General features: G+C 37.9%; 1 protein-coding gene across 1 annotated transcript; it reads right to left on the reverse strand.

The window, feature by feature from the left end:
- Nucleotides 1-3849: 3849 nt before the first annotated feature.
- Nucleotides 3850-21420, reverse strand: LOC134656152 (kinesin-like protein KIF15). Its single transcript, XM_063511678.1, has 9 exons — nucleotides 21346-21420; nucleotides 16376-16489; nucleotides 15588-15772; nucleotides 8687-8835; nucleotides 7995-8169; nucleotides 7277-7377; nucleotides 6655-6762; nucleotides 6176-6342; nucleotides 3850-6089 (listed from the first exon to the last, which is right to left on the reverse strand). Exons 3-9 carry the CDS (start codon nucleotides 15743-15745, stop codon nucleotides 3855-3857), a joined length of 3093 nt encoding a protein of 1030 aa, XP_063367748.1. The 5' UTR covers nucleotides 15746-15772; nucleotides 16376-16489; nucleotides 21346-21420; the 3' UTR covers nucleotides 3850-3854.
- Between the last annotated feature and the right edge of the window lie 1780 nt (nucleotides 21421-23200).

Below are 23200 nucleotides of genomic sequence, written 5' to 3' on the forward strand. Positions count from 1 at the left end.
ACAACATTTAAGCTGTATTTTTTTATTCGTAAGATGCCCGGCGCCGGTCGTGGCGGATAGCGGCTACTGACCAAAGGCTTTGCCGACGATCACCCTTCCACAAAAGCCACGCGCCCGCCCAAGCAACCTTTTGGAGGTCGCACATCGCAATTAGGTACACTTTATTAAGTAACATTTAGCCCGCGACTTTGTGTACTTCAGGCGGTCTAGCATGAGTTGCGTTCTCGCGCGCGACTCCATACTTGAAGTACGCGCGAGAACGCAACTCATGCTAGACCGCCAGGTGTGCCTCATTACCTATAGTATTTATAGTTTGTTGAATAGGTGTCTTAATTGTTGCCTTTAATAGTTACTAAATAATTTTCAAATAGGGTCATTTCATAAGGTAGGTAAGTAAAGGTACTTAAACATGTTATCCCAAAAAATATGGCTTTTCCTCTAGAGTCCCACGGTTCTAATACTAGTAAAAATTACTTTTAACCATTTTTTATCGAAATAGCATTTCTTTTATGACATTCAATTAATTATCAAAATACCTATTAGGTACCTACATTATAATAAGGAGGTATGGGCAAAACCGTCAATGAGAGTGAATACAAACACGAGGCGCGGAGCGAATTCTAATACTGTATTGTATTGTATTTATTTATTGCAATTCACATGTACATTACAGGTTTTCCAAGTACTTAAGAGTATAGGTAGGTACACAAATGACACATGAAACCCTGATGGGCGCAGCAATCAGGTAGATATGTAAACAATACTAGTCGTTTCGAGCATAATTTCATCAATACCTCCCGTAGTATAATATACAATGTTATTCGCCACACTTGGGAAAAAAATAGTTATTGGTTTTACAAGGTAACAAAGTCGTTGTTTCATTCCTCGTGCTAATGTTGATACCCGAGCAACCGAAATATTTCAAAATTGAAAAGTAGAATCTTCAGAATTTCAAGGCACAAGGATTAAGATTAGGATTAGGATTATTTTTTATTTTTAAGGATTTGTACTTGTTTTGTGCAATAAAGTGTTTACTACTAAATACTACTACTACTACTACTAAACTAATTTTGTTATCGAGTAAAAAATAAACGTTTTCACGACACCATCCGCACCATCGCGAGAAAAATATTTACCATTCAACATCGTCACTTAAAAGTCAATTCCACCAGCCAACATGAGGAAACATGGAAACAATTCAAAATTTGCATGAAGTTAATTTCTCATCTCTTTTAAAATAATAAAGAGTAACTTTACAATCAAAATAAAGTTAATCGAAGTAAGTTTTTAATATGGTAAAATTATCTACAGATATCGATCGCCATTTTGTTGATTCTTTGACGTAACATAAAAGGCAAGAACTCATTCGGGATACCGCCTCAATTTAAAATTATGTAAAAAATATTTAATCAGCTTTAAAATCCTTCAAATCATACACAAAAAAAGTTACATGAGTATTTTAAAAGTATGTATAACACATTAACACGTTATTATTAATAAACTAATATCTGGGAGACCGAGCTTTGCTCGGTAAACATATAAAAACTCGAAAATGCGCGTTTTCCTAGAGATAAAACCTAGCTAGATCGATTTTTCGCCCCCAAAAACCCCCATATAGCAAATTTCATCGAAATCGTTAGAGCCGTTCTCGAGATCCCCGAAATATATATAAATATAAATAAATAAATATATAAATAAATAAATATGCAAGAATTGCTCGTTTAAAGGTATTAGATAGATTAGATAGATTATGTCCTAAAACGACATGTATAATAAGTAACTATGTAATGAAAACATCAAATTAAAATAGTGTTTATATGGCTAACTGCTTGGCTAGCTACTTAAATGTGATTACTACCTAGTTACATTAATGTGTGTAACTTTTATTCGAGGCTATATTTAAACAAATATGTAATGTTATCTAACTTATTAAAATAAACCTTTCAAGGATAACAACGTTAATATTATCAATAAACATCGTTAAGAATAAAAATATATTGTATCTACTTTGAATTTCACGATACTTACGCGATATCTTTAATCAACTGTTTTTCTTTAAACTGTATACTTACCTATCTTACAGAGGTGTGCCAATAAAGAGTATTCTATCTATTAGTGATGTACCGACTATGGTTTTGGCCGACTAGCCGACTAATCGGCGCTCGGATGGCCGATTAGTCGGCCGACTAGTCGGCTAGTCGGCCAAGTTCATAATCGTTACTTCCCGATAAAGATTACATTCGTATGGCAACTGTAGTAGCTTTATTCAAGTTCGGATACATTAGAAAAACATTTTTTTTTGCTCCTTGCGTCGTCGCGCTTTCAATATCAACTGAAAAATGTTCCGTGCTACTGCTACGATACACCTTCATAACTAGCTATACATAAATTTATTATGAACATAAGCACATTTTGTTCCCTAAATACGTATTTGAGTAGAATGGTCATGTAACATTTGATTAATATTGGCTTGTTATTTTATTTATGTCCTGCTTTCTGTAATTAAAAATAGCCCGACTAATCGGCCTTTTTTGCCGACTAGTCGCCGACTAATCGCCGACTACAAATGTGGCCGGATAGTCGGCTTTCCCGACTAGTCGGCGACTAGTCGGTACATCCCTACAGTATCTATCTGTCTTACGCCCAGAAAAAAATATAATTACTCGTAAAAGTAGTGTAGCTACTCGTTTGAGACGCCGTCTAGGCCGTGTACGTCTGCCAAGTGAACTACTTAGTACCAAATAAAATAGAGACTACAAATCCGTATTATTAAATTTAATATCTTCATTTCATATATTAGTCATAGTCATATATTTATTCCATAAAACAATACAGGTATTGTGTTTGAAATACATGCCTTAAAACTAAAATTATTAAAAACTTAATAAAATGTAGGTAATATTAGGTAGGCTATAATTTTCCTAAATCTTAAAGATTATCAAAAATTTCATCCACGGCGTAAAAGCAACCTCTCAATAAAAATCTTTTCAATTCTCTATGAAACAGCGAGTGGTCCGTAATGGTTTTCAGTTCAGTAGGCAATCTGTTATAAAGGCTTAAGTTATGGCTTGATGACTAGCGGAATGCGCAGCAACCTCGATTACTTGTAGATAGCATCAAATACATACCTTGTCTATGAAAATAATTTTATGTATGATATCAACTGCAATTTAACATCCGCTTTACAAGTAACATTAAACGTATCTTGATCGGTATAGATATAAGTACCTATTTTAGCTAGAATCATAACAAAAAATTGGTATTTTTTTCACAATTACTTAGTAAGTAACTCGAGGACACTGTTGAAACAGTTGTTCAATTTGAAAATATAATCGTGTATTGTAAGGACCTGATAATATTACATCAATTTACAATATAACACATAATAAAGGTACAGTAAATAATGTAACCTAACCTAACTAAATAACTAAGTAGCGTAGGTAGCTAATAATAAGTAGTTAAAATTTAAACGTACAGTACGGACCTATAAATATTTCTTATTCTACGTATATATATTTAATTTATGATATCGCAATTTATTTACTTAATTTACTTACTTCATGAGCATTGCCCGTATGGAAGGGAAAAGTTTACAATAAGTATGACTTAAACATTAATTGTGCAAGAAATACAATTATTATTAAGACCAAAGACATATGTAAGTTTTAGTCGTGTGTCGATAGATGACAGTAAATTGACTGTGACTATAAAATTTACTATGACAGGACCCCTCTATACTGTCTAATATCTGGGAGACCGAGGTTTGCTCGGAAAACATATAAAATCTCAATAATTAGCGTTTTCCCAGATAAGACCTAGCTAGATCGATTTTTCGCCCCCGAAACTTAATCGATTTAGTTTTGACTGTCTGTAGTGTCGCTGTCAGCTTTGACTACTTCTCTCCTTAATTGCACTAAATGTTGCAAATATTTCTTTGGGGTCCTTACGTTCGAGTATTCTGTAGAATTCCTGCGATATTGCACCAAATACCTATTGTACTTATCGGCAGAAATTTCTAAACTGTTACACGAATCAAGTACTTGTTTTTCGAGCTGATCATAAATATCGTTTGGTTTGTTATATTTCTTGTTCTGGTCTTCAAAGAATTTTTTGCTTTTTAAGAATTTATATCGTGTGTTATCAGTATGATTGCTTTCACTGGAGCTGAAATCCCAGTTTAATGATTCGTAAAAACGCTTATCTTTTTCAGATTGTTCTTTGTCTAATCCTAAAAATTCTCTGTAAAGTCGGGATTTAGCAGTTCTATACTTTGATTGGTTTTTGTATACGGGTGTGTATTGATGATTTGTCATATTATATGGTTTATAGTCTATATGATCAGAGCCACCTTGCTCCCAAATAAATGAATCTGAATCTACTTTACCAGAGTCTACGGAGCCAGAAGAAGTACATGCTTGAGAAGCACCATCGTTATCTGTTTCTTTATCAATCATATCAGAATTATAATTTATAGTATTGTCGTGTTTTTCATGATCATTCATTTTAGTCAAGTCTATCTGAGAATTCGTACCGTCATTGAAGTATTGGACTTCGTTATCTTCTAACAGTTTACTCGTTGTATCATCTTGTTCTGGAGGACTTAATATGTTTTCTTTAAACTTCACGATCCTTTTTGTATTGTTTTCTCGAGGTGGTGAAAGTATGATATTGAATGGATATATGTCATCATTACGGCCTAATATTATATCTTTCATTTCATTCTGACTTACTTTGCTCGAGCAGTTTACGGATACACGGGGTAATTCACAGTTTTCCGCATCTGGAAAATCTTCAGTGCTATAATTTGATGAATTTAAAGTATCGTTTCCTTTGTTTACTTTCATGTGGCTAACTATACAGGGAACTTGATTACTACCAACTTGATATGTAATTGGTTCCTTGTGACCTTTAGTTGCTGAATCTACATTGCCATGATTAGTTAGGAGATCGGGAGTGATTCCAACACTGCTAGCTCTATCAGGAGTACCATTGTTAGATAAATCCAATTCATCGGAACTTTGAGATTCTGACTCTGCGTATTTCTGAGAAATATTTATGCTGATAATGGGCATAGACATACATTCTTCTACTTTATTCGTATGATTGACTTCACTAATATTGGCTTTGCTTGAGCGTTTGCGCCTTGGAGGCGGTAGGACTCTAGTTTGTGTATATCTATCAAATCGCACCGCATCGTCAGTCATCACAAAAGTGCTTTTTAGAACAACTTGCCTGGCTTCAGTAACTGTTGATTTATCATAAGAGCTCAAGGAACCACATTTCGGACCGATAGCAATTTCTTTACATCGAGATGTTATAGGTTTAGTTTCTGTGCTAGCATCCCGACAAGCAACTAAGGAGTGTTTAGTTTTATCACAATATGATTCCAAGTCAGTCTGCGCATCAATACCTTGGTCTTTTACTCGGATAACAGTCCGTCGTGTTTGTGTATGGGCTGGTATGCCGATCCTTCTCTTATTTCTTAACGCTTTCTGACTTAATTCCATTAAACGCTGCCTCGCGTTGGTGCAAATTTTTAGCTCACTTAGTGGCTCTACAATTTTTTTGTCTACCATTGACTCCACTTTGGACACAGCCGCTTCTTCTTTCTTTTTCAACTTTGAGTACAACCGTTCAGTAACCGATGCAACAATTTCTGCTCTTTGATTATCGTATAAAATAGGAACATGAGTTTTGCCAGCTTTTTCACGAATTCGCTCATGAGTTTGAACAGTCATTGGCTCGTGTAGAGTCTTATCGATTGACAGCACTTCTTGAGACCTATAATGTCGTCTTTTATGTCGGAGTGGTGCTACAATTTCTAGCTCACTCCTTGTCCTTTCTAGCGTTGGCACAAGTAATTTATCTACCTCCTTGTTGATTTCGTTAGCTATATTTACATTTTCATCTGCGGCGTTCAGCACATCCGAACTAGTGTGTGCTGAAGCCACAGATTCTGGTTTGGTATCAGTCTTCTGTTGCAACATATCCATAAAGTTCCCTATTTTAGCCGTGTCTACAATTTCCACATATTTTGGCTTTAAATCCCAATGAGAGTCTTCATAAACTAGTCCTCCTGTTTCTGGAACCTGTGGAAGTGTAATTATTTTGACTGTAGATACCAAGGTACGAAAACGTATTTAGAGTTATCAATGTTATCATAATGTGTACTTACGTATCTTATATGATGCCGACAGAGCTCGGCAAGTAAGTTGTTGTAGTGGGCCTGTATGGAGGCCCGTGCCGACGGGGCGGTGCGCGGGGGAGGCAGTTGACGCGCGCGAGACGTCCAGCGTAGGGTGGAAGCCGACTCGCCGTAGCAGGCTACACTCGGAGAAACCGCTGCGGAACCATCATTCATTTAGGAATTTATATTAAATTACACCAAGAAAATAAATAGATGACAGACAACAGTATATAAACTATAAAACTTCTCATACAAAAAAAATGTCTAAGTTTTAGCGGTGACAGACGGTGGTGAAACCGACCCTTATTCAAACAAAAAGTTCAAGAAGGAATGTATGTCTTAAGATTTCTTATCTTGTCATCAGAGATCAGTGAAGTCTGAAAATCGTATTAAAAACTTAAAATACAGTGTGAAGGTTGTGATAGGTAACTTATAAAGCGTAAATCTTTCTTAATTGATAAACTTACTTGCTATTATAAAAGTGCAGGCGCCTCCCGTAAAGCAATCTTTTAGAAGCCAAGTAAGAGCAGAATCCCGGTAAGGAACAAACCGTCCACGGCCGCTGCTACCGCTCACTAAACGATACAAATAATCACAATGATTGATTATGATTACCTAGGTATACAAAATTTTAAAACGGCACAATGTCAAAACACGGCATTTATTAATTTTAATTAATTGAACAGAAACACCGGTACACACTGAACTACCAGCAGCCGATTTTTCAGTCCCCAGTTAAGTGAACAGACGGATAGGATTTATTCCATTGATAACAAGAGTCTCATGTGTCATTCTCATAACTTAATTCGTTGGAATAATTATCGGACGAGTTAAATGGCACTTTGCCGGTACTACTTTTTGGCAAAGGAGAACAAATGCGTATATATAGACGTGACAATGAAAATTAAACAATATGGTGATAGAGTTAAACCAAGAAAAGGCTACAACAATTTTGATAGCACACATGGAAGTCTCAAGTGTTATGTATACGTCATAATTTCATAGAAGTTTGACGTTTGAACTTTGCATTCGAACAAAAGTTTTATAGGTCAAACGAGTAACCATTTTTATGACGACTATTAAACTCACCTAATGCAGATATGACGTTGCTAAGAGCCACGAGGGACTTGTTAATATTGGCACCTTCTTTTTGGCGTCCTCCTCCGACACCCTCCCAGCTGGCTTTTTCACTGGGAAAACAGAACGGAGATATGTCTGATGAGAGTGAGAGATGAAATAGTGGTAGTAGATATAGACAGTTGTAATAAAATAGCGTTGGTAGCCTAGGAATAAGGACGGGAGACTTTTTGAAATGTATGTACCTACCTCTACTTACGAAATCATATTTGATATTAGCCAGTCGCTTTTTGGTGACGTAAAACCTCGTTAGAAAACCGAACTAATTCCAATAAGGCTGGTTCCCCGCTGGGTCTGAAGATCACATGGCAGTCGCTTTAGTAAAAACTAGCAGGTACAGTCACATGTTTTAATTTTATTTATGACCCATTTTTGTACCTTGTCACAGTGACAATAACATGAGGTCTCTAGCGACTTTCATATTGATTATCACTGTGACAAGGTACGAAAATGGGTCATAAATTAAAACATTTGACTGTACCTACGCCAATTCCTTAGTTGCCAAGCGAACCCCAGGCCCTGAGCTGTGGCAGAAAACTCAAGGTTGACGTTAAGAAGATGATGATAAGTTGCAAAGGTGTTTTACTACAAGCTCAAATCGCGGTGTCCTTTTATCCTGCATATTTTTCTGTTTGAACAATGTAGGTCCAGCCAAATGTAAACAGTATACCTTCCAGCAAGATCAGCTAGATGCAAGGTTGCCTTGGGCGTGCTCAGCTCCAGCAGAGCATGAGACCGGGAAGAGGAGGAGTTCCGGCGTGTAGCAGCCGTTCGTCGCCGGCGGCAGCCTTCGGCCACTAGCGCGAGCAGAGCCTCAACGTTGGTTACGGCTACACGGCGTAGGTCTAGACAATATAAAAAAAAATAAGCCATTTTTCACTTTCTGACATTCATTTTATTTGATATGTATAGGTAACTTAAATGGGACAACCTCGGAAGTAGGTATACATACAACGAAAAAAGAATTTTCCAAATTGGTTCAGGCGTCTTCGGGTAATCGGGGAACATGTATACATAAAAAAATGATTCCAACGAATTGAGAACCTACTCCTTTTTTTGAAGTTGGTTAAAAATGAGAACAAGCCAAAAAAAATGTTCAGCAGCATCACACTTTAAAGATTTTCTTTACTTTGATCTCAGTAGAAATTGTTGCTTTATAGGTGCTGTTTACGCGCGTTTTCTAAGTAATTTCGAGCTAAGAAACGTGGCCTGCCATATACCAAGCGCTGGTGGATGGTACTCGCAAAAGTGCAGGACATTGTGCATGATAAGATAGCGCATGGCCACAGTTGCAACTTTGTTAGTAAGTAATGGACCCTCTCACTCCAGCAGGTGTTATATGAAACTGTATAAACCTCTCACTCTGTACGTAAGGTCCTCTCGTGGGGTGTTCGCGCACGCGCAGGTCCTTACGCGCGTTGCCACGCCGCCGCGGCAACGAGTTGAAGGTCAGTGGTGGATCCTCTCCAACCAGCAAGTCGTGGACGCGCTCGTTGTAGATCTCCAGGAAACTGTTAAGAAATATAACAAATTTGCAATCAATACATATTATAAAACAAAGTCCCCTGCCGCGTCTGTCTGTCTGTATGTTCGCGATAAACTCAAAAACTATTATACGGATTTTAATGCGGTTTTCACCTATTAATAGAGTGATTCTTGAGGAAGGTTTTGGTGTATAATTTGTAAAGGTTTTGTGTAAATTCGTTGAACTACCCGTGCGAAGCCGGGGCGGGTCGCTAGTTAATTATATAATTAAACTTTAAATCGAAAATCAGCTTTAAAAGCCTGAAATACGCCTGTATATTTAATTTTCACTTAAAACGGACGTCACTTCATCTTGGACAGTATCACCTAATCCGACACTGACCCTGATATTGAAAGACTGATGGCTCTTATAAAGTCAATCCAGAATTTACACGTTACCTACCGATAGACATCAATGATTAAATTAAAGGTTTAAAGGTGTGTATCAAACTTTATATGCATGATTTACTTTAACTAACTACTTAATGATTGATTAAAGTTCTAAACATCAAAACTTACTTAAAGATTAATGATATTAACTAGCACCAAATCACGCACCCCGGTCAATTATAAACTATTCAATCTTCTACTTTCCTGACAAAAGATAATATAACGCATATGTCTTCACAACTATTTATAAATTGACAAATGAACGTTAAAAATAGCAATTAAACTTTATCATGCGTCACGTTATGAGATAATATCTATACATAGGTGATAGGTATATTGTATGTGCTCTATATGAAGCCACCAAAAATAAACCATTTAGCAAGTATGGGCCCGCATTATTGACTGGCATTTTACTATTGTTACACAATAAATTCATAATAAACTCTTTGCCAAGTTGATATACCTAAGTAGATTGGTTTATTTACATTATTTATTAATGTAGAGAAAATATATGAAAATCATTATGTAAATACTAAAATCAGTTTTTTACGATGATCTTCTAACGCCGTTGGATATTTCTAACCTACCTTTCATCGTATAATCATTATATTAATTTATTTTCGTCCAGTACAAATCACCTACGAAAGCAAAAAAGACCAAGGTACTAACATATATTATCATGCCGCGATCAGAAAGGGATTAGAAATAACAGATTTCCATACACTTACGTCAAAATCAATATGGATTGACAGCTATCTCAATCCCTTTCTAATCGCGATTCAGTAATACAAGGGTGGATCAACTATTTCTTGTCGTTATTTTGTCCGGTCAGCCAAGAGACAATAGTAGCATAGTTTGTTAGAAGACATTGTACACCACCTTCTTCTGACACGCTTGGTAGACGACCCTCAATGGAAAGGTATCAGAAATAAGTATCATAAAAAAGCGTGTTTGGTGAAATTAAATGCTTAAATATCAGGTTTTAAAGAGTGACCCAAGAGAACGTAACCATAGCAACCAGTGACAAAAAAGTTGATTCACCCAAACCACTTTGAAGTTCTATCAATTTCTTTAATGATTACAAAACTAGGTACTTACAAAATAACCCAATACATTTTAGACTTAGTAAAGTACAATTTATGCTTGTTCTACTCACGGTAAGTTTTCAGTTCCTGTAAAACACGAACGCGAAAAACTCCCCGGCCCTGTAAAGATAGCACAGGATCGCACCTGTCACCTTGGACGTGGCGAATTAAACTGTTCGCGCCGCAAGGGTGTGAAACCGTACGAATATAATGCTAGCTAGACACTTATAGAACCTATAATACCCGGCTATACTTGTCCAACATATATAAAGACTAGAAGGACCAAGTTACTTTGGGAAAATCCTTATCAAAAACTGCGTCGTAAGGAAATGAAATGATTTGACAAAACTAATTTACAAACTAAAGGAATAATCATTTATTTACAAACAAGATATATACAGTGTATTACTAAAAGAAATTAAAAACTAGCTTAAATCTAAAATAGGCCCTTGAGGCATTGTACCAAGGATGCTGGCGACATTTCCTCGCTGTATCGCAATGCTGATACGTTGTGCGAGGTAGCCGCCAGCTCTTCGGTCAAATATATTAGCATGTATTATAGGACAATTTTAATATTAAGATTAAACTTACATTGTGTATCACTTTTAAATAATTACCTACTTATTCCATTATCACTGAACAGTCTATTCATAATAATCATAGCAGTTATTAAGCTAACTGGAGGTTCATCCTTACTGGAAATAAATATCTCCACCGATGTCGAATGTTCGTTCGTGTTCACATGTTTCCAAATAAACAATTGAACGGATGTTTACTACAACAATAATTATTATTGACAAACTTATTAATAGTGGAATGTGGGCAATATTCATACAATCAAAAGAGATTAAAAAATGGAACCAAAATTAATAGGTACGATACCTCCCGCTGACGGTTCTTTAATACTACAAGTACAGGGGAAAATCTCAAAATTTTAAATTTGTACACAATAAAAATGAAATAAATAATAAGTTAAACTTGTACGGAACCCTCGGTGAGCGAATCCGACTCGCACTTGTCCGGTTTTTCTTTAGTGTATACGCCATTTATTTCAGTTTATAATAGTTAACTATATAATAATAATAATAAGCCTGACATTGTGATAATAGATCGATCGCAACGCCGGGCCGTGCTCGTTGACATCACCATCCCCCATGATGAGAATCTCGTGAAAGCCGAGAAGGACAAGTCCAGCAAGTACCTAGACTTGGCTCACGAGATAACCGCCATGTGGGATGTTGATTCGACGATCATTGTCCCGATAGTCGTTTCAGTGAACGGTCTAATAGCGAAGAGTCTCGACCAACATCTTGAGAGACTCTCGCTAGGTGGTTGGATCAAGAGCCAGATGCAGAAGGCGGTGATCTTGGACACGGCGCGGATAGTCCGCCGGTTCCTCTCTCTGCAGCCCTGACCACCGGCAGCTTGGGCCTTGCCCCGCTGCTGGCGGCACCCTAGGTTAGGTTTTTTATAATATGTTTATAAGTATTTTGTATTGTTTTTGTAAGTGTTTTGTATTTTATTTTTATATCCATATTATAAAATAACCTAACTTAAGACCAAAAATAAATAAAGAGAATAATAGCCCTTTATTTCATGCAATTTACGTGACATTCCAAAATTTAGCAATTACATATCAAGTAACATGCAAATATTGTCTACTTATTTATAAATAATTTCCATATGCTATAAATTTACATTTATATCTGCCTATTAGAATATATTAATATTAATCGATTTTTATAAATTTAATTGTGATTAAATAATGAATTAATTATTATTATATAAATTAATTAATTGCATGGCGCTTTGCGCGCAAAGGCCTCCCCCAAACGTTCCCATTTTTTCCTATCTTGAGCTGATCTCCACCAGTGTATCTCGTGACTTTTCAGATCGTCTCTCCAACTGAGTTTCTTCCTCTTCGGGTATTCTTTGGCCAATGTGACTGTTAAAGTCTCCCATAATAAATTTGTATTTAGACTTGCTTTTCCAGTAGGTTGATTCTATTTCTAGTATGAAGGCTTCTACCTCCAAGACAGGTGCGTCACTCGCTCAGTCCAATGACGTGCCATTTATGGTTTTCTAAGCTGAGCTCTAGTTCTTGTAGTCTGTGGTTGCTCATGAGGGTACGGACGTTAAACGTCCATAATTATATGTAATTTTTCTATACCAGTTTTGTTCGTTGGGGGGTAGTGGTCTTTATTAGTCCCCAGACTGACCAGGATACCTGAGGACTGGTTGGTACGTGTTGATAATTCTTGTTTGTTTGATAGTGTTAGTAGGGAGGCCGCAATATCTCATGCTGAGGGGGGTTCGCCATAGTTAACTTCCGTTTGAAATGTTCCAGCTTGTGCCAAAGCGGTGCTTGCCTGTGGTTGTGAGTTATTTTGTCTTTCCCTTGGTGTTTGTGTGACAAACCTATTGAGCGTTGCTTCCGTTTTGTTCTTTTTATTGATCTGCTTGTTCGATCGAACAAGTTAACTATATATTAAGGGGAATCTGGGGGCACGGTAGTGCCCCCGCCAAGACGAGCAAAGCGAAGCGCAAGGGCACTACCTACCTTTTCTCGAAGCGCTTCGCCGTTTTTTTGAACCCTCATAACTTGGGTTTGGATTATACCAGATAAACAAAATTCTCGGGATATGATGTCAATAGTGGACTTATTAAACATAAAAAATTTCAATTGCATAGCTCTTATACTTAAGATTTTATTAATATCTAAAAAACCCCAATTTCGTCACTGACTCACTCACTCACTGTTGATCATCAAAACCTCTAGGGTACTTCCTGAAGTCCTAGGAAGCTGAAATTTGGTATGTAAGATAGTATTAGTACACAAACAACAAAATAATTCAAAAACTTGAAATTTTTTGCCCCTAAGGGGGGGAAAGGGGGGTGGAATTTTGTATGGGAAATCAATAACCGCTGAACCGATTTAGTTGAAATTTGGTATGTAGATAGTTTTTGTAATGTGGAATGGAATTGAATAGTTTTCAACCCCAAAATCACCCCGTAAGGGTGAAAAGGGGGTGGAAAAGGGCGTTAGGGGAAAAGGAGGGTTGAAGTTTGTATGGGGAATCAGTAAAAAGCAGATTGTATAAAAGATGCCCCGAGGTACGTATTTCAGGATTTTTAATAGTACCTTAAATCACACGCGCAACCCTTTAAATTAGGGGATGGAAGCAACTTACAAAAAGAAGTGAAATCCCACCAAAAACATTTTCATGTAAAATGTTGCCAAGACGAAACCATAAGGCTCGCACTGACAAAAAGTTATCAGATCTCTTGTAGAGCCAAGCTTCTAACTCTACAAGTCCTAACTTCACAAACTCTACACCTTAGTCAAAATATGTGGCTTGGCCGTTTCGTTACTCCAAGAACTATTGTATTATAAAAAATAATGAATAGTGAATACATTTTTCACCTTACGTCCATGTGACAGTAGCGAAACGGTCAAGCCACATATTTTGACTAAGGTGTAAGGTTTGTGAAGTTAGGACTTGTAGAGTTAGAAGCTTGGCTCTACAAGAGATCTGATAACTTTTTGTCAGTGCGAGCCTTATGGTTTCGTCTTGGCAACATTTTACATGAAAATGTTTTTGGTGGGATGAGTTTTTCCAAACTTATCACATTTTTATGTCGCTTTTTAGTGACAGAAAACATCATCAAGAAACCGGCCTTATCCTAGTTTCCTCTCTGGGTTGGACGGGCACATGCTCACATGGCAGTTGCTTTCATAAAAACTAATATTTAGTGCCTATACCAACTCTTAGGATGAGTTTACTGAGCGGACGCCAGGCTTCCTGAGCGAGCCATGACAAAATGCTTCAACAACGCCAGAAAAAAAATTATGAATTTAAGAAACCTATCCAGTTAAGTCTATCTTTGACGATGTATAGAATACGTAACTCCTACACGTGGTTAGGTACTAATACATGTAGCAAGATATTAGTACAGATAAAGCCATAATCGTAACCGAAGGGTGCTAAAGTCTCGCGTGCCGATGCGGCCTTGGGTGGTTCTCATTTTATTACGGCATTCAAACTTAATCGAACTACCGACAATAAAACAATAACGATTAAGATCGATGCAGATATAACTTAACAACTTTTTAAATAAATAATTTACTACCTATTGTTTCTTTATGTTCTTAACGAATTTCAGGTAGGTACCGTACGGTGTGAATATTCGGTACATACGGATACGCATGCCAGACTATTAAACATCTAAGATACAACGAACTCAATATCTAAGATAAGTAAAAGTGTGTAAAAACGCGAAATAGGCCCAACTCAACGCCGGTAGCCTTTAGAAAACACGCCGACGACTATTTTATTAAATTTACTATAAAGCAGGTGCCACGTAGAAAGGTCCGTAATTTGTTAGTTTAGGGGCATAAATAAGTTTTGATCGTATTTCAAATGCAAATGAAAGGTGGCGAAACTCATTTCGTTTGGACGGTGAAGCTTCGCGTGCCATCACGACTATTGCCCCTTCACACGAACTGCATAAGCAAATGACATCGAAACAATTTCGGGCACTTTTTCACTGTCTGGAGGTGTCTCGACCATACAATGGATATGTCGGTTATTGAAAAACAACTCTTTATGAGGTTTTGTCGAATGGATTTGTTTACCTGCGTCATGTGAACATAGTCAAAATCTGCCATTTTCTATTCACTTAATCCATAAATTAGTAGATTGTTAGCCGTGGGATGAAAGGTACCCATTTCCAACGAGACATTATGTCGCTCGAACGGATAGAGAGCGCCAATAGATTTTCGTTGATAATCGTAAAAATCAGCAAACGTATCACTTTCAACTCGCTTCACAAATAAATAACAAATTACTTTCAGAGTAAGATATGAAAAATATGTACACCTAGTTAGCGCAATCTATTTCCTAAGAACTGCAATAGCTGCCCACCTATACTGACTTCACTCACCACAGTTAGGTAGGTACTTACCTCCAAGCCCTAGATAAGCCCTAGCTACACGGTCGGCGACAAGCCTACTAACCGTCTGACCTTGGTCTGACCTTGGTCAGTTTTGGTCAAATTTTGTTGGAAACAACTGTCTACACGGTCCGGGACGGACCAAGGCCTCGCGGTCTGGGGGCTTGTCGGCGACCGTGTAGCAAGGGCTATAGATCTACCCCATCGGTGACATCAGTGTAAGTGTTCCCCATAGCACTCTGTTCCAATCACCAGCATGAACACAGATTACAGATATGACTTCACGATCTATAAGTGTAGTTTGCACTGACCTGATGGTGACGTCACACTCCACAGACGCCAGCTCCCTACAGAGGCGCGGCACTAGCCCTGGCTGCGACTCTGTGCCCATCATCGTGTGAGTCTTCCCTGTGGCACTCTGTCCATACGCTAGCACGCAGACCGAGGAGAGACGTGAGAGACATGACATTACGTCACGGCCGACGCTCTCGAAAACCTGAAATTCACACAACCCGTTTTCATTTAAGTAGGCACATTTTGGACTATACTCTATAAGCCTGGCAAATTGGTATCATAAATTGGGTTTTTCGTTAGATATACCCAAACCCCTTGCGCAGGCCCAGATTTAGAAACCTAGGGCCCCTAGCCACTTGGTATGGCACTTAGAATTTAGGGGGCGCCTTTCTCACCCCTACGCTCAGCCTTTGCGACGCTGTTTATTTCAGCTGCAATGTGACTGCCAAGCTTAGGCTTCAATATCCTTAAATAATTTTATGCTAAGCAAAGCCTACCTGTTATTCTAGCTCCGCCCAAGAATGTCTAAAGGAATTTTATTGAAATAAGCCTATCTTTATTAGCCTGTACAGGAATTTAGCAAGATCAATTTGTTTACTTTGCTTTACTTTAATTTATACATGCATACTGTCAGCAGCAGAAGTAACTAAGCGGCTGAGGTGTTCAAGATCAAGATTACCTTCACATACTCGTACTCTTATATTATTTTAAAAAGTTGTATTCAGGTAATTTTGAATACCACGCCGCTTACGAGTAGCAACTTCTGCTGATGTAGGTACTGTACAAGTAAAAAAACATGTTGTACCTTTTCCTGAGTGGCATATTCTGGGTTGGTGGGCGCGCAAGCGCTGTCGAAGGTATAGTCGGCGTGGTACCGGCGCACGCGCTCCCTACTGTCACCCGCGCCTGATGTACTTACCTGAGCAATGAACATATATATATATATATATGTCGGGGACGGATGGTCCTAATGGCGGTGGGCGCGTGGGGGTAGTACCTAGATGTATTACTTCACAGCCAAAATAGTAGGTATGCTACCAACGCATAAAACATTCGGACTCATTAACCATACTAGTGCCTACTATATTTCAGTACTAAATAATCAAAATAACTAAACGATCTTACGATGGAATCGGATTCAATTAAATAAAAAAAGATCAAATAAAATCGTTCAAATCTTTATTTAAGTCAAACTACACCGGCTCCAACCCTACACCTCTGACCCGAGAAGATTTAACCCGGCAACAAACTCGGCGGGACACATCTTTTCAAAACAACACATAGTTTTTTTATTTTTACAAAAGTAAGCTTCTAATGGCACATAAGAAATCAAAATAACACTTGGAATAAAACACTTAGCTAAACGGTTAAACAACGTGAGAATCTATAAGCTTTCAGAATAATCCTTCAGGTGTAAGCCTTCAGGAACGTAGCGAATTAGGCACGAGCTTGGCTAACGTCCGATCTCTAGCGCGGTCCGATCAAGAAGAAAGAAGCCAGTTCCAGCGGCGGAGCCAACCGCTCCCGCCTCCAATTCAAGTTGGTAAACCTGCCTGACCAGTCTACCAACATAACGACAAAAATGCCTGCTCGTGCCTACGTTCACTCAAGATACCCCTCTTGACGTTCCAAAGCCTTCTACCTGTCATTTTCGTTCAACAATACACCAATAGATGGCGTTATACTCTCTGCGCAACTTTATTATTTAGTTACAAGCAAGTATTACGTAGCCAAACATTGCTAATGGATTTTATACAGGCGTCTAACTATGAACTGTAATGCTGCAATACGTCCTTCTGGTGTCTCGCTCCGACACGGCCGTCCTGCGTTACACACGTCCTCGTGTGTGGGTGTATGCATTTGATACTGAAACAAAACATACAGCACAGTATCTCATCGCTCGGTCATTCCTGACCAACAATTTGGTTCTCACCCAAATTACTATTAAAATCAAACTTTGTTATCAATCAAACCAGAAAAAATAATTGTTCAAAATTACTTTAACAATCCTCAATTCTCTAGTCAAAAATAGTCCATCGAGCAACGACTAAATAAAAATAATCATCAGTAATCATCGCCGCTATCTAACGGATACACTCCAATAATCATCGCCTCCATCTGGCGGATACTCTCAAATTTATGTAAAAACAGAACAATCCCAAACATCAAAAACACAAATCACAACAGCTCTAATTCATTGCTCGACAGTATCACTACTATTGTCGTCAATATCAATTTACGGGGAAATTATCTGGCATTAAAAAAAAAAATTTGGTCATATGTGATCTAAATGTTTGTAAGACATCTTAAAATAAATAACATTCTGAATTGATAGTTCCAATTTTACTCATATGAACACAGTACATAAACAGGAATTCATTTTTAACAAAACAACACCAGTCCTTCGGTGCATTGCCAGTCCTTCGGCAGATACCAGACCCTCGTCAGAAGTAACCATCTCAGCCGCGTAAGTGCTACTCCTCGCAAAGAGCATTCTGCACATAAAAAGCAGACCACGTGCACCTCTTACATGCTCCGGCACTTCTGATGCGGTCACTAAACAATACCCATACCCAGTCCATCGGGCATACTTTCAGTCCATCGAAAGCAAAACAGTATTGCCCAGTACATCGGGCGTACTCTCAGTCCTTCGAAAGTACAAGCTTTCAGTCCGTCGAAAGCAAAACAATGTTAACAGTGAATTCCAAAAAAAGAAAATAAAAACAGGTCTTTAAATCATGTTACTCAGAACCATTGGTACTATCAGCGTCAACTGATTAACTGAAACTGAACATTACTGATCAAAATCACTAAAGATAGCTTTCTTCTTTAGCTTTAACAACAGAAACTCGCTCAAGACTTCTATGCAGAAGTAAAACATCTCAAAATAATCCCAACGAAATGGGAACTGCTCACCAGCTTAATAAAGTATGATGCACGCGACCAAGTCAAAGGTGGTGGTGGTGAGGTCCAACCCATGCACGGAGGCTGATCCTTTCCGCTTGCCGTTGCCGTTGCTGTGGCAGATTGCGAGAGACACGATGTGGTTCAACATAGCTGGCTGTTACTGAAATCATCATTTGCACGGTATCAGGTTCATCATGTATGCAGGCTAAACTCAAAAGGTTTATGAAATGCAAGGTGGCAGACACAAAAAAAACATGTTTTCAATGTATACGGGGCTTCAAAAATCTCAGAATAAAATTTAAACTTCAATGAGTGCGCTTTAATTCATTCTATGAACAAACACGTGTTCCAAAAATAAGTAACACGGTAAAATGGGCCAATACGAAAAGTGACAGCATATTAGTTACGTTCGACTGTTATGCTTCGCCATTACACTCAAAATAAAATTCACTAATAAACAATTAGAACGAAACCTGTCCTTTTATTTCCAAATCTCCAGCACAGAAGATACTGCACAGCTGCTTCTGTGTCACGGGCGTAATGGTGTCTGCAAGTTCGCTCGGCTCTGGCTGCAGGACACTGTAACATTAATTTTCATATGCGTAGCTCATGTTTCCATAGTATGCACGATTTGTGATCTATCACGGCATTACGAGCAATAATTTGTCGCAATTTTATAATTACTAAACGTTACAGGGTAAAGATTACATAATCCTATGCATTGGCAAATCAGCAGGATCAATTTCTAACGGTGCATTGTATTTTCATGAAAAAAAAAATATTTTTTGAGGGTAGATGCACAAGTGAGCGATGAAATAATATCACGTCGCGACAGCCAATATTTGATTTTAATTAACAATATGGATTTCACATCAAAATAACTTAAGATCACTTAGATTTCAACGGATTTTAAAAATTAATTGTATTTTCAAATCAATTATTGAGGGTAGATTCACAAGTGAGCGATAAAATAATATCACGTCGTGATAGCTAATACTTGGTTTTAATTAACAGTATGGATTTCAAATCAAAATAACTCGAGATCGCCTCGATCTAAATGGATTACAAAAATTAATTGTAAAGAAACGCGGCGATACCAGAGATGACGTCACGTAACGACCGCTATGCTCGACTGCCTCAATCATAATTCACAATTTCACAATAATTCTCACCAAATAACAATGAATTACACTCACCATTCAATCAAGGTTAGACACGTAAGCTTACCATTACAAAGTGTCCAGATTATGGAATGTAGGTCACCAGAAATACACCACGCTCCCAGGTGGCTGTGTAAGCAATACATGAAACTACGCATCGATCCCACTTGCTGATGTCGGGGACGGATGGTCCTAATGGCGGTGGGCGCGTGGGGGTAGTACCTAGATGTATTACTTCACAGCCAAAATAGTAGGTATGCTACCAACGCATAAAACATTCGGACTCATTAACCATACTAGTGCCTACTATATTTCAGTACTAAATAATCAAAATAACTAAACGATCTTACGATGGAATCGGATTCAATTAAATAAAAAAAAGATCAAATAAAATCGTTCAAATCTTTATTTAAGTCAAACTACACCGGCTCCAACCCTACACCTCTGACCCGAGAAGATTTAACCCGGCAACAAACTCGGCGGGACACATCTTTTCAAAACAACACATAGTTTTTTTATTTTTACAAAAGTAAGCTTCTAATGGCACATAAGAAATCAAAATAACACTTGGAATAAAACACTTAGCTAAACGGTTAAACAACGTGAGAATCTATAAGCTTTCAGAATAATCCTTCAGGTGTAAGCCTTCAGGAACGTAGCGAATTAGGCACGAGCTTGGCTAACGTCCGATCTCTAGCGCGGTCCGATCAAGAAGAAAGAAGCCAGTTCCAGCGGCGGAGCCAACCGCTCCCGCCTCCAATTCAAGTTGGTAAACCTGCCTGACCAGTCTACCAACATAACGACAAAAATGCCTGCTCGTGCCTACGTTCACTCAAGATACCCCTCTTGACGTTCCAAAGCCTTCTACCTGTCATTTTCGTTCAACAATACACCAATAGATGGCGTTATACTCTCTGCGCAACTTTATTATTTAGTTACAAGCAAGTATTACGTAGCCAAACATTGCTAATGGATTTTATACAGGCGTCTAACTATGAACTGTAATGCTGCAATACGTCCTTCTGGTGTCTCGCTCCGACATATATATATGTCATCAGACAGACACTTTCTGCTGAAGGGGACATAATTATAAAGGTATACAAGGTGTAAAAAAATTGTAAGCATCCGTTTCAGGCACATTCGGTATCGTGTTCTGATTAGGAAAAAGTAGAAGAAAAACATTTTTTTCAATTGGTATGAGTGACTTGGGCGACCTCTCCATAGAAAAAAAATTTCGCGTCACAAAAGTTAGTCACAACGTTTTACAGTACATATGGCACTGTAAAGTCTCCACATACGCACGAAAAGTGCTATTTTACGCACTAGTGCGGAAAAGTAGCCCCATATGTACTGTAAAATGTATTTTTCTACTTTTTCCTATTCGAACACGATAACGAATATGCCCTTAAACGGATTCCCTATATTTTTGTTACACTGAGCTATTTCCCTGTCTCTCTTAGCAGCGAGATAGCGGGAAGTGTCCGGCAAAAAGATAGACCAATAGTTGTACCTAAACTTCCACGCGACCGGCATTAACTATATTAGGAACACACTGTACACATTAGACAAACCTAAGTGCGTAGGAAATAGGAACAATGACTTTTTAGAGATATTTCGTGAAAATTTATTGTAAGGACCTATAGGTCAGGTACCCATACAAAATACAATACAATACAATTGTATATAAATTAATGTGAAAAATACTTACTTTTAAATTGGTAATTGTTACTGTCTTGTCGTCAAGCACGTTCACTATCGGGACTCTGTCTTTCTCAGACCTCAACTCTCTGAAAATACGTGAATAGAAAAATTTAACTGTCCGACTGCAATTTTGCAAAATGACACTAATTATAGGTGTCCTACCTATAAATTATAGTAGGTATGTATAGTTACGAGTATTTAGGCTAATTAGGATGAATGAGTTGACTAGTTGAGAATGATTAAGACTATCTACAAACACCACTTTATTAATACCAACATATTTACAGTTTAACTTTATCATTTTTAGAACAGCAATTGGACTTTAGTTAGGTATAAGATTATTTAAATTATATATTATGTACTTATATCTATACCTATGTAATTACTTAATTATGCAAGTTTTTATACAAACCTTTCCGTGAACGGACGAACGCGAATAGCCAATTTGACGTTCGACATTTTAAATCCAACTTAAACTTATGAATTATTAATCGCTAACAAATAATATGCGAATTACATACACTATTTGTTCCAACTAACAAACACAGATATAGGTAAGAAGAGTAACCAGTAACACCACGAATAAGTAAACAAATGAAACCATAATACACACTACACTGCGCTTCCTGAAATGCACGCCGCACGCATTTTCGTTAGACGAAGTTATTTTGGGCTCCTCGAGCTTCCTGCTAAAGGAGTTAATTATGTGTAGGAATAGGCCGACTCGGTGGGATCTCCTCTCCTCATCGCTCATCCCCAATGACCAAACAACTTTGCCGAGATTTGATCACATTTAAACCATTTTTTCACGACGGTACCTATGAGCTAGGTATAGTAGGTACGTATTAGATACCGGCCCTTTTGTGTTTGTTACTTCAGCGACACAGTTTCAATAACTACGAAGTAATTGGCATAATGCAGCTTTTAGTTTCCGTGACTGATGCGGCATTCTGCAAAGTATAAAGTAGGTATAAACTTTATTGTTTTGGTAGGCCCTCTTATTCTTATCTGATGAATTGATGATGGGTTCCATAACTTGCATCACTTCCATGAGGTCCAACGTCTTAATAGCTTCAGATCTAGACCTTGAAATTTGATACGTACATACCCGAAGCGCGAAATAGTTGACCGTTAGTAGCAAGACTCATCAAATAGCTTTTGGTCCTTCTAGCTCCATACGCTTTGATCGATCCTGCTCAACCACGCTTTTACCTTTTACCTAATTTCAATTATATTCGAAAAAATCAACAAAGCCGTGTTCGAAGATGAATGTAAGAACTTCACTCAGTTTTGTTCACTCGTTCGATAAATAATTCATGAATACTACCGACTAAACGGAATACTTACCTAACAAAAACGTTGATGTCAATCAATGATCTCGAGCCGCGGCAGGGCTCACGCCCCTATAGGTTTTAATTTATTTGCAAGTTTCGAATATTTACAGCAGGTATACCTATTTAGAGACAGTTGAAATAGTTATTTTCGATACAAGTGCGAAAAAGAGGAAATTTGAAACGAGTGGCGATAAATTAAAATACGACCGAAGGGAGTGTTTTAAATCGACACGAGTTGCGAATTACCTATTTGCATGCGAAAAAGAGGAAATTCGAAACGAGTGGTGATAAATTAAAACACGACATTCGCACGTGTATCGAACAACGTTTTACAGTACATATATGGCACTTTAAAGTTTCGACATACGCACTTTCCTCTTTTTCGCACTTGTATCGAAAATAACTATTTCACACCACCTATTCGGAAAAGAGCTTTTTCTTCCCTAGCTGCTAGGAGGGATCAAAGTGGCACTTTTCCTCCCTGCTAGGAGGGATCAAAGTAACACTTTTCTGTTCAAGCACACTATT

Source organism: Cydia amplana, chromosome 17, assembly GCF_948474715.1.
Source record: "Cydia amplana chromosome 17, ilCydAmpl1.1, whole genome shotgun sequence".
NCBI classification, from domain to species: Eukaryota; Metazoa; Arthropoda; class Insecta; order Lepidoptera; family Tortricidae; genus Cydia; species Cydia amplana.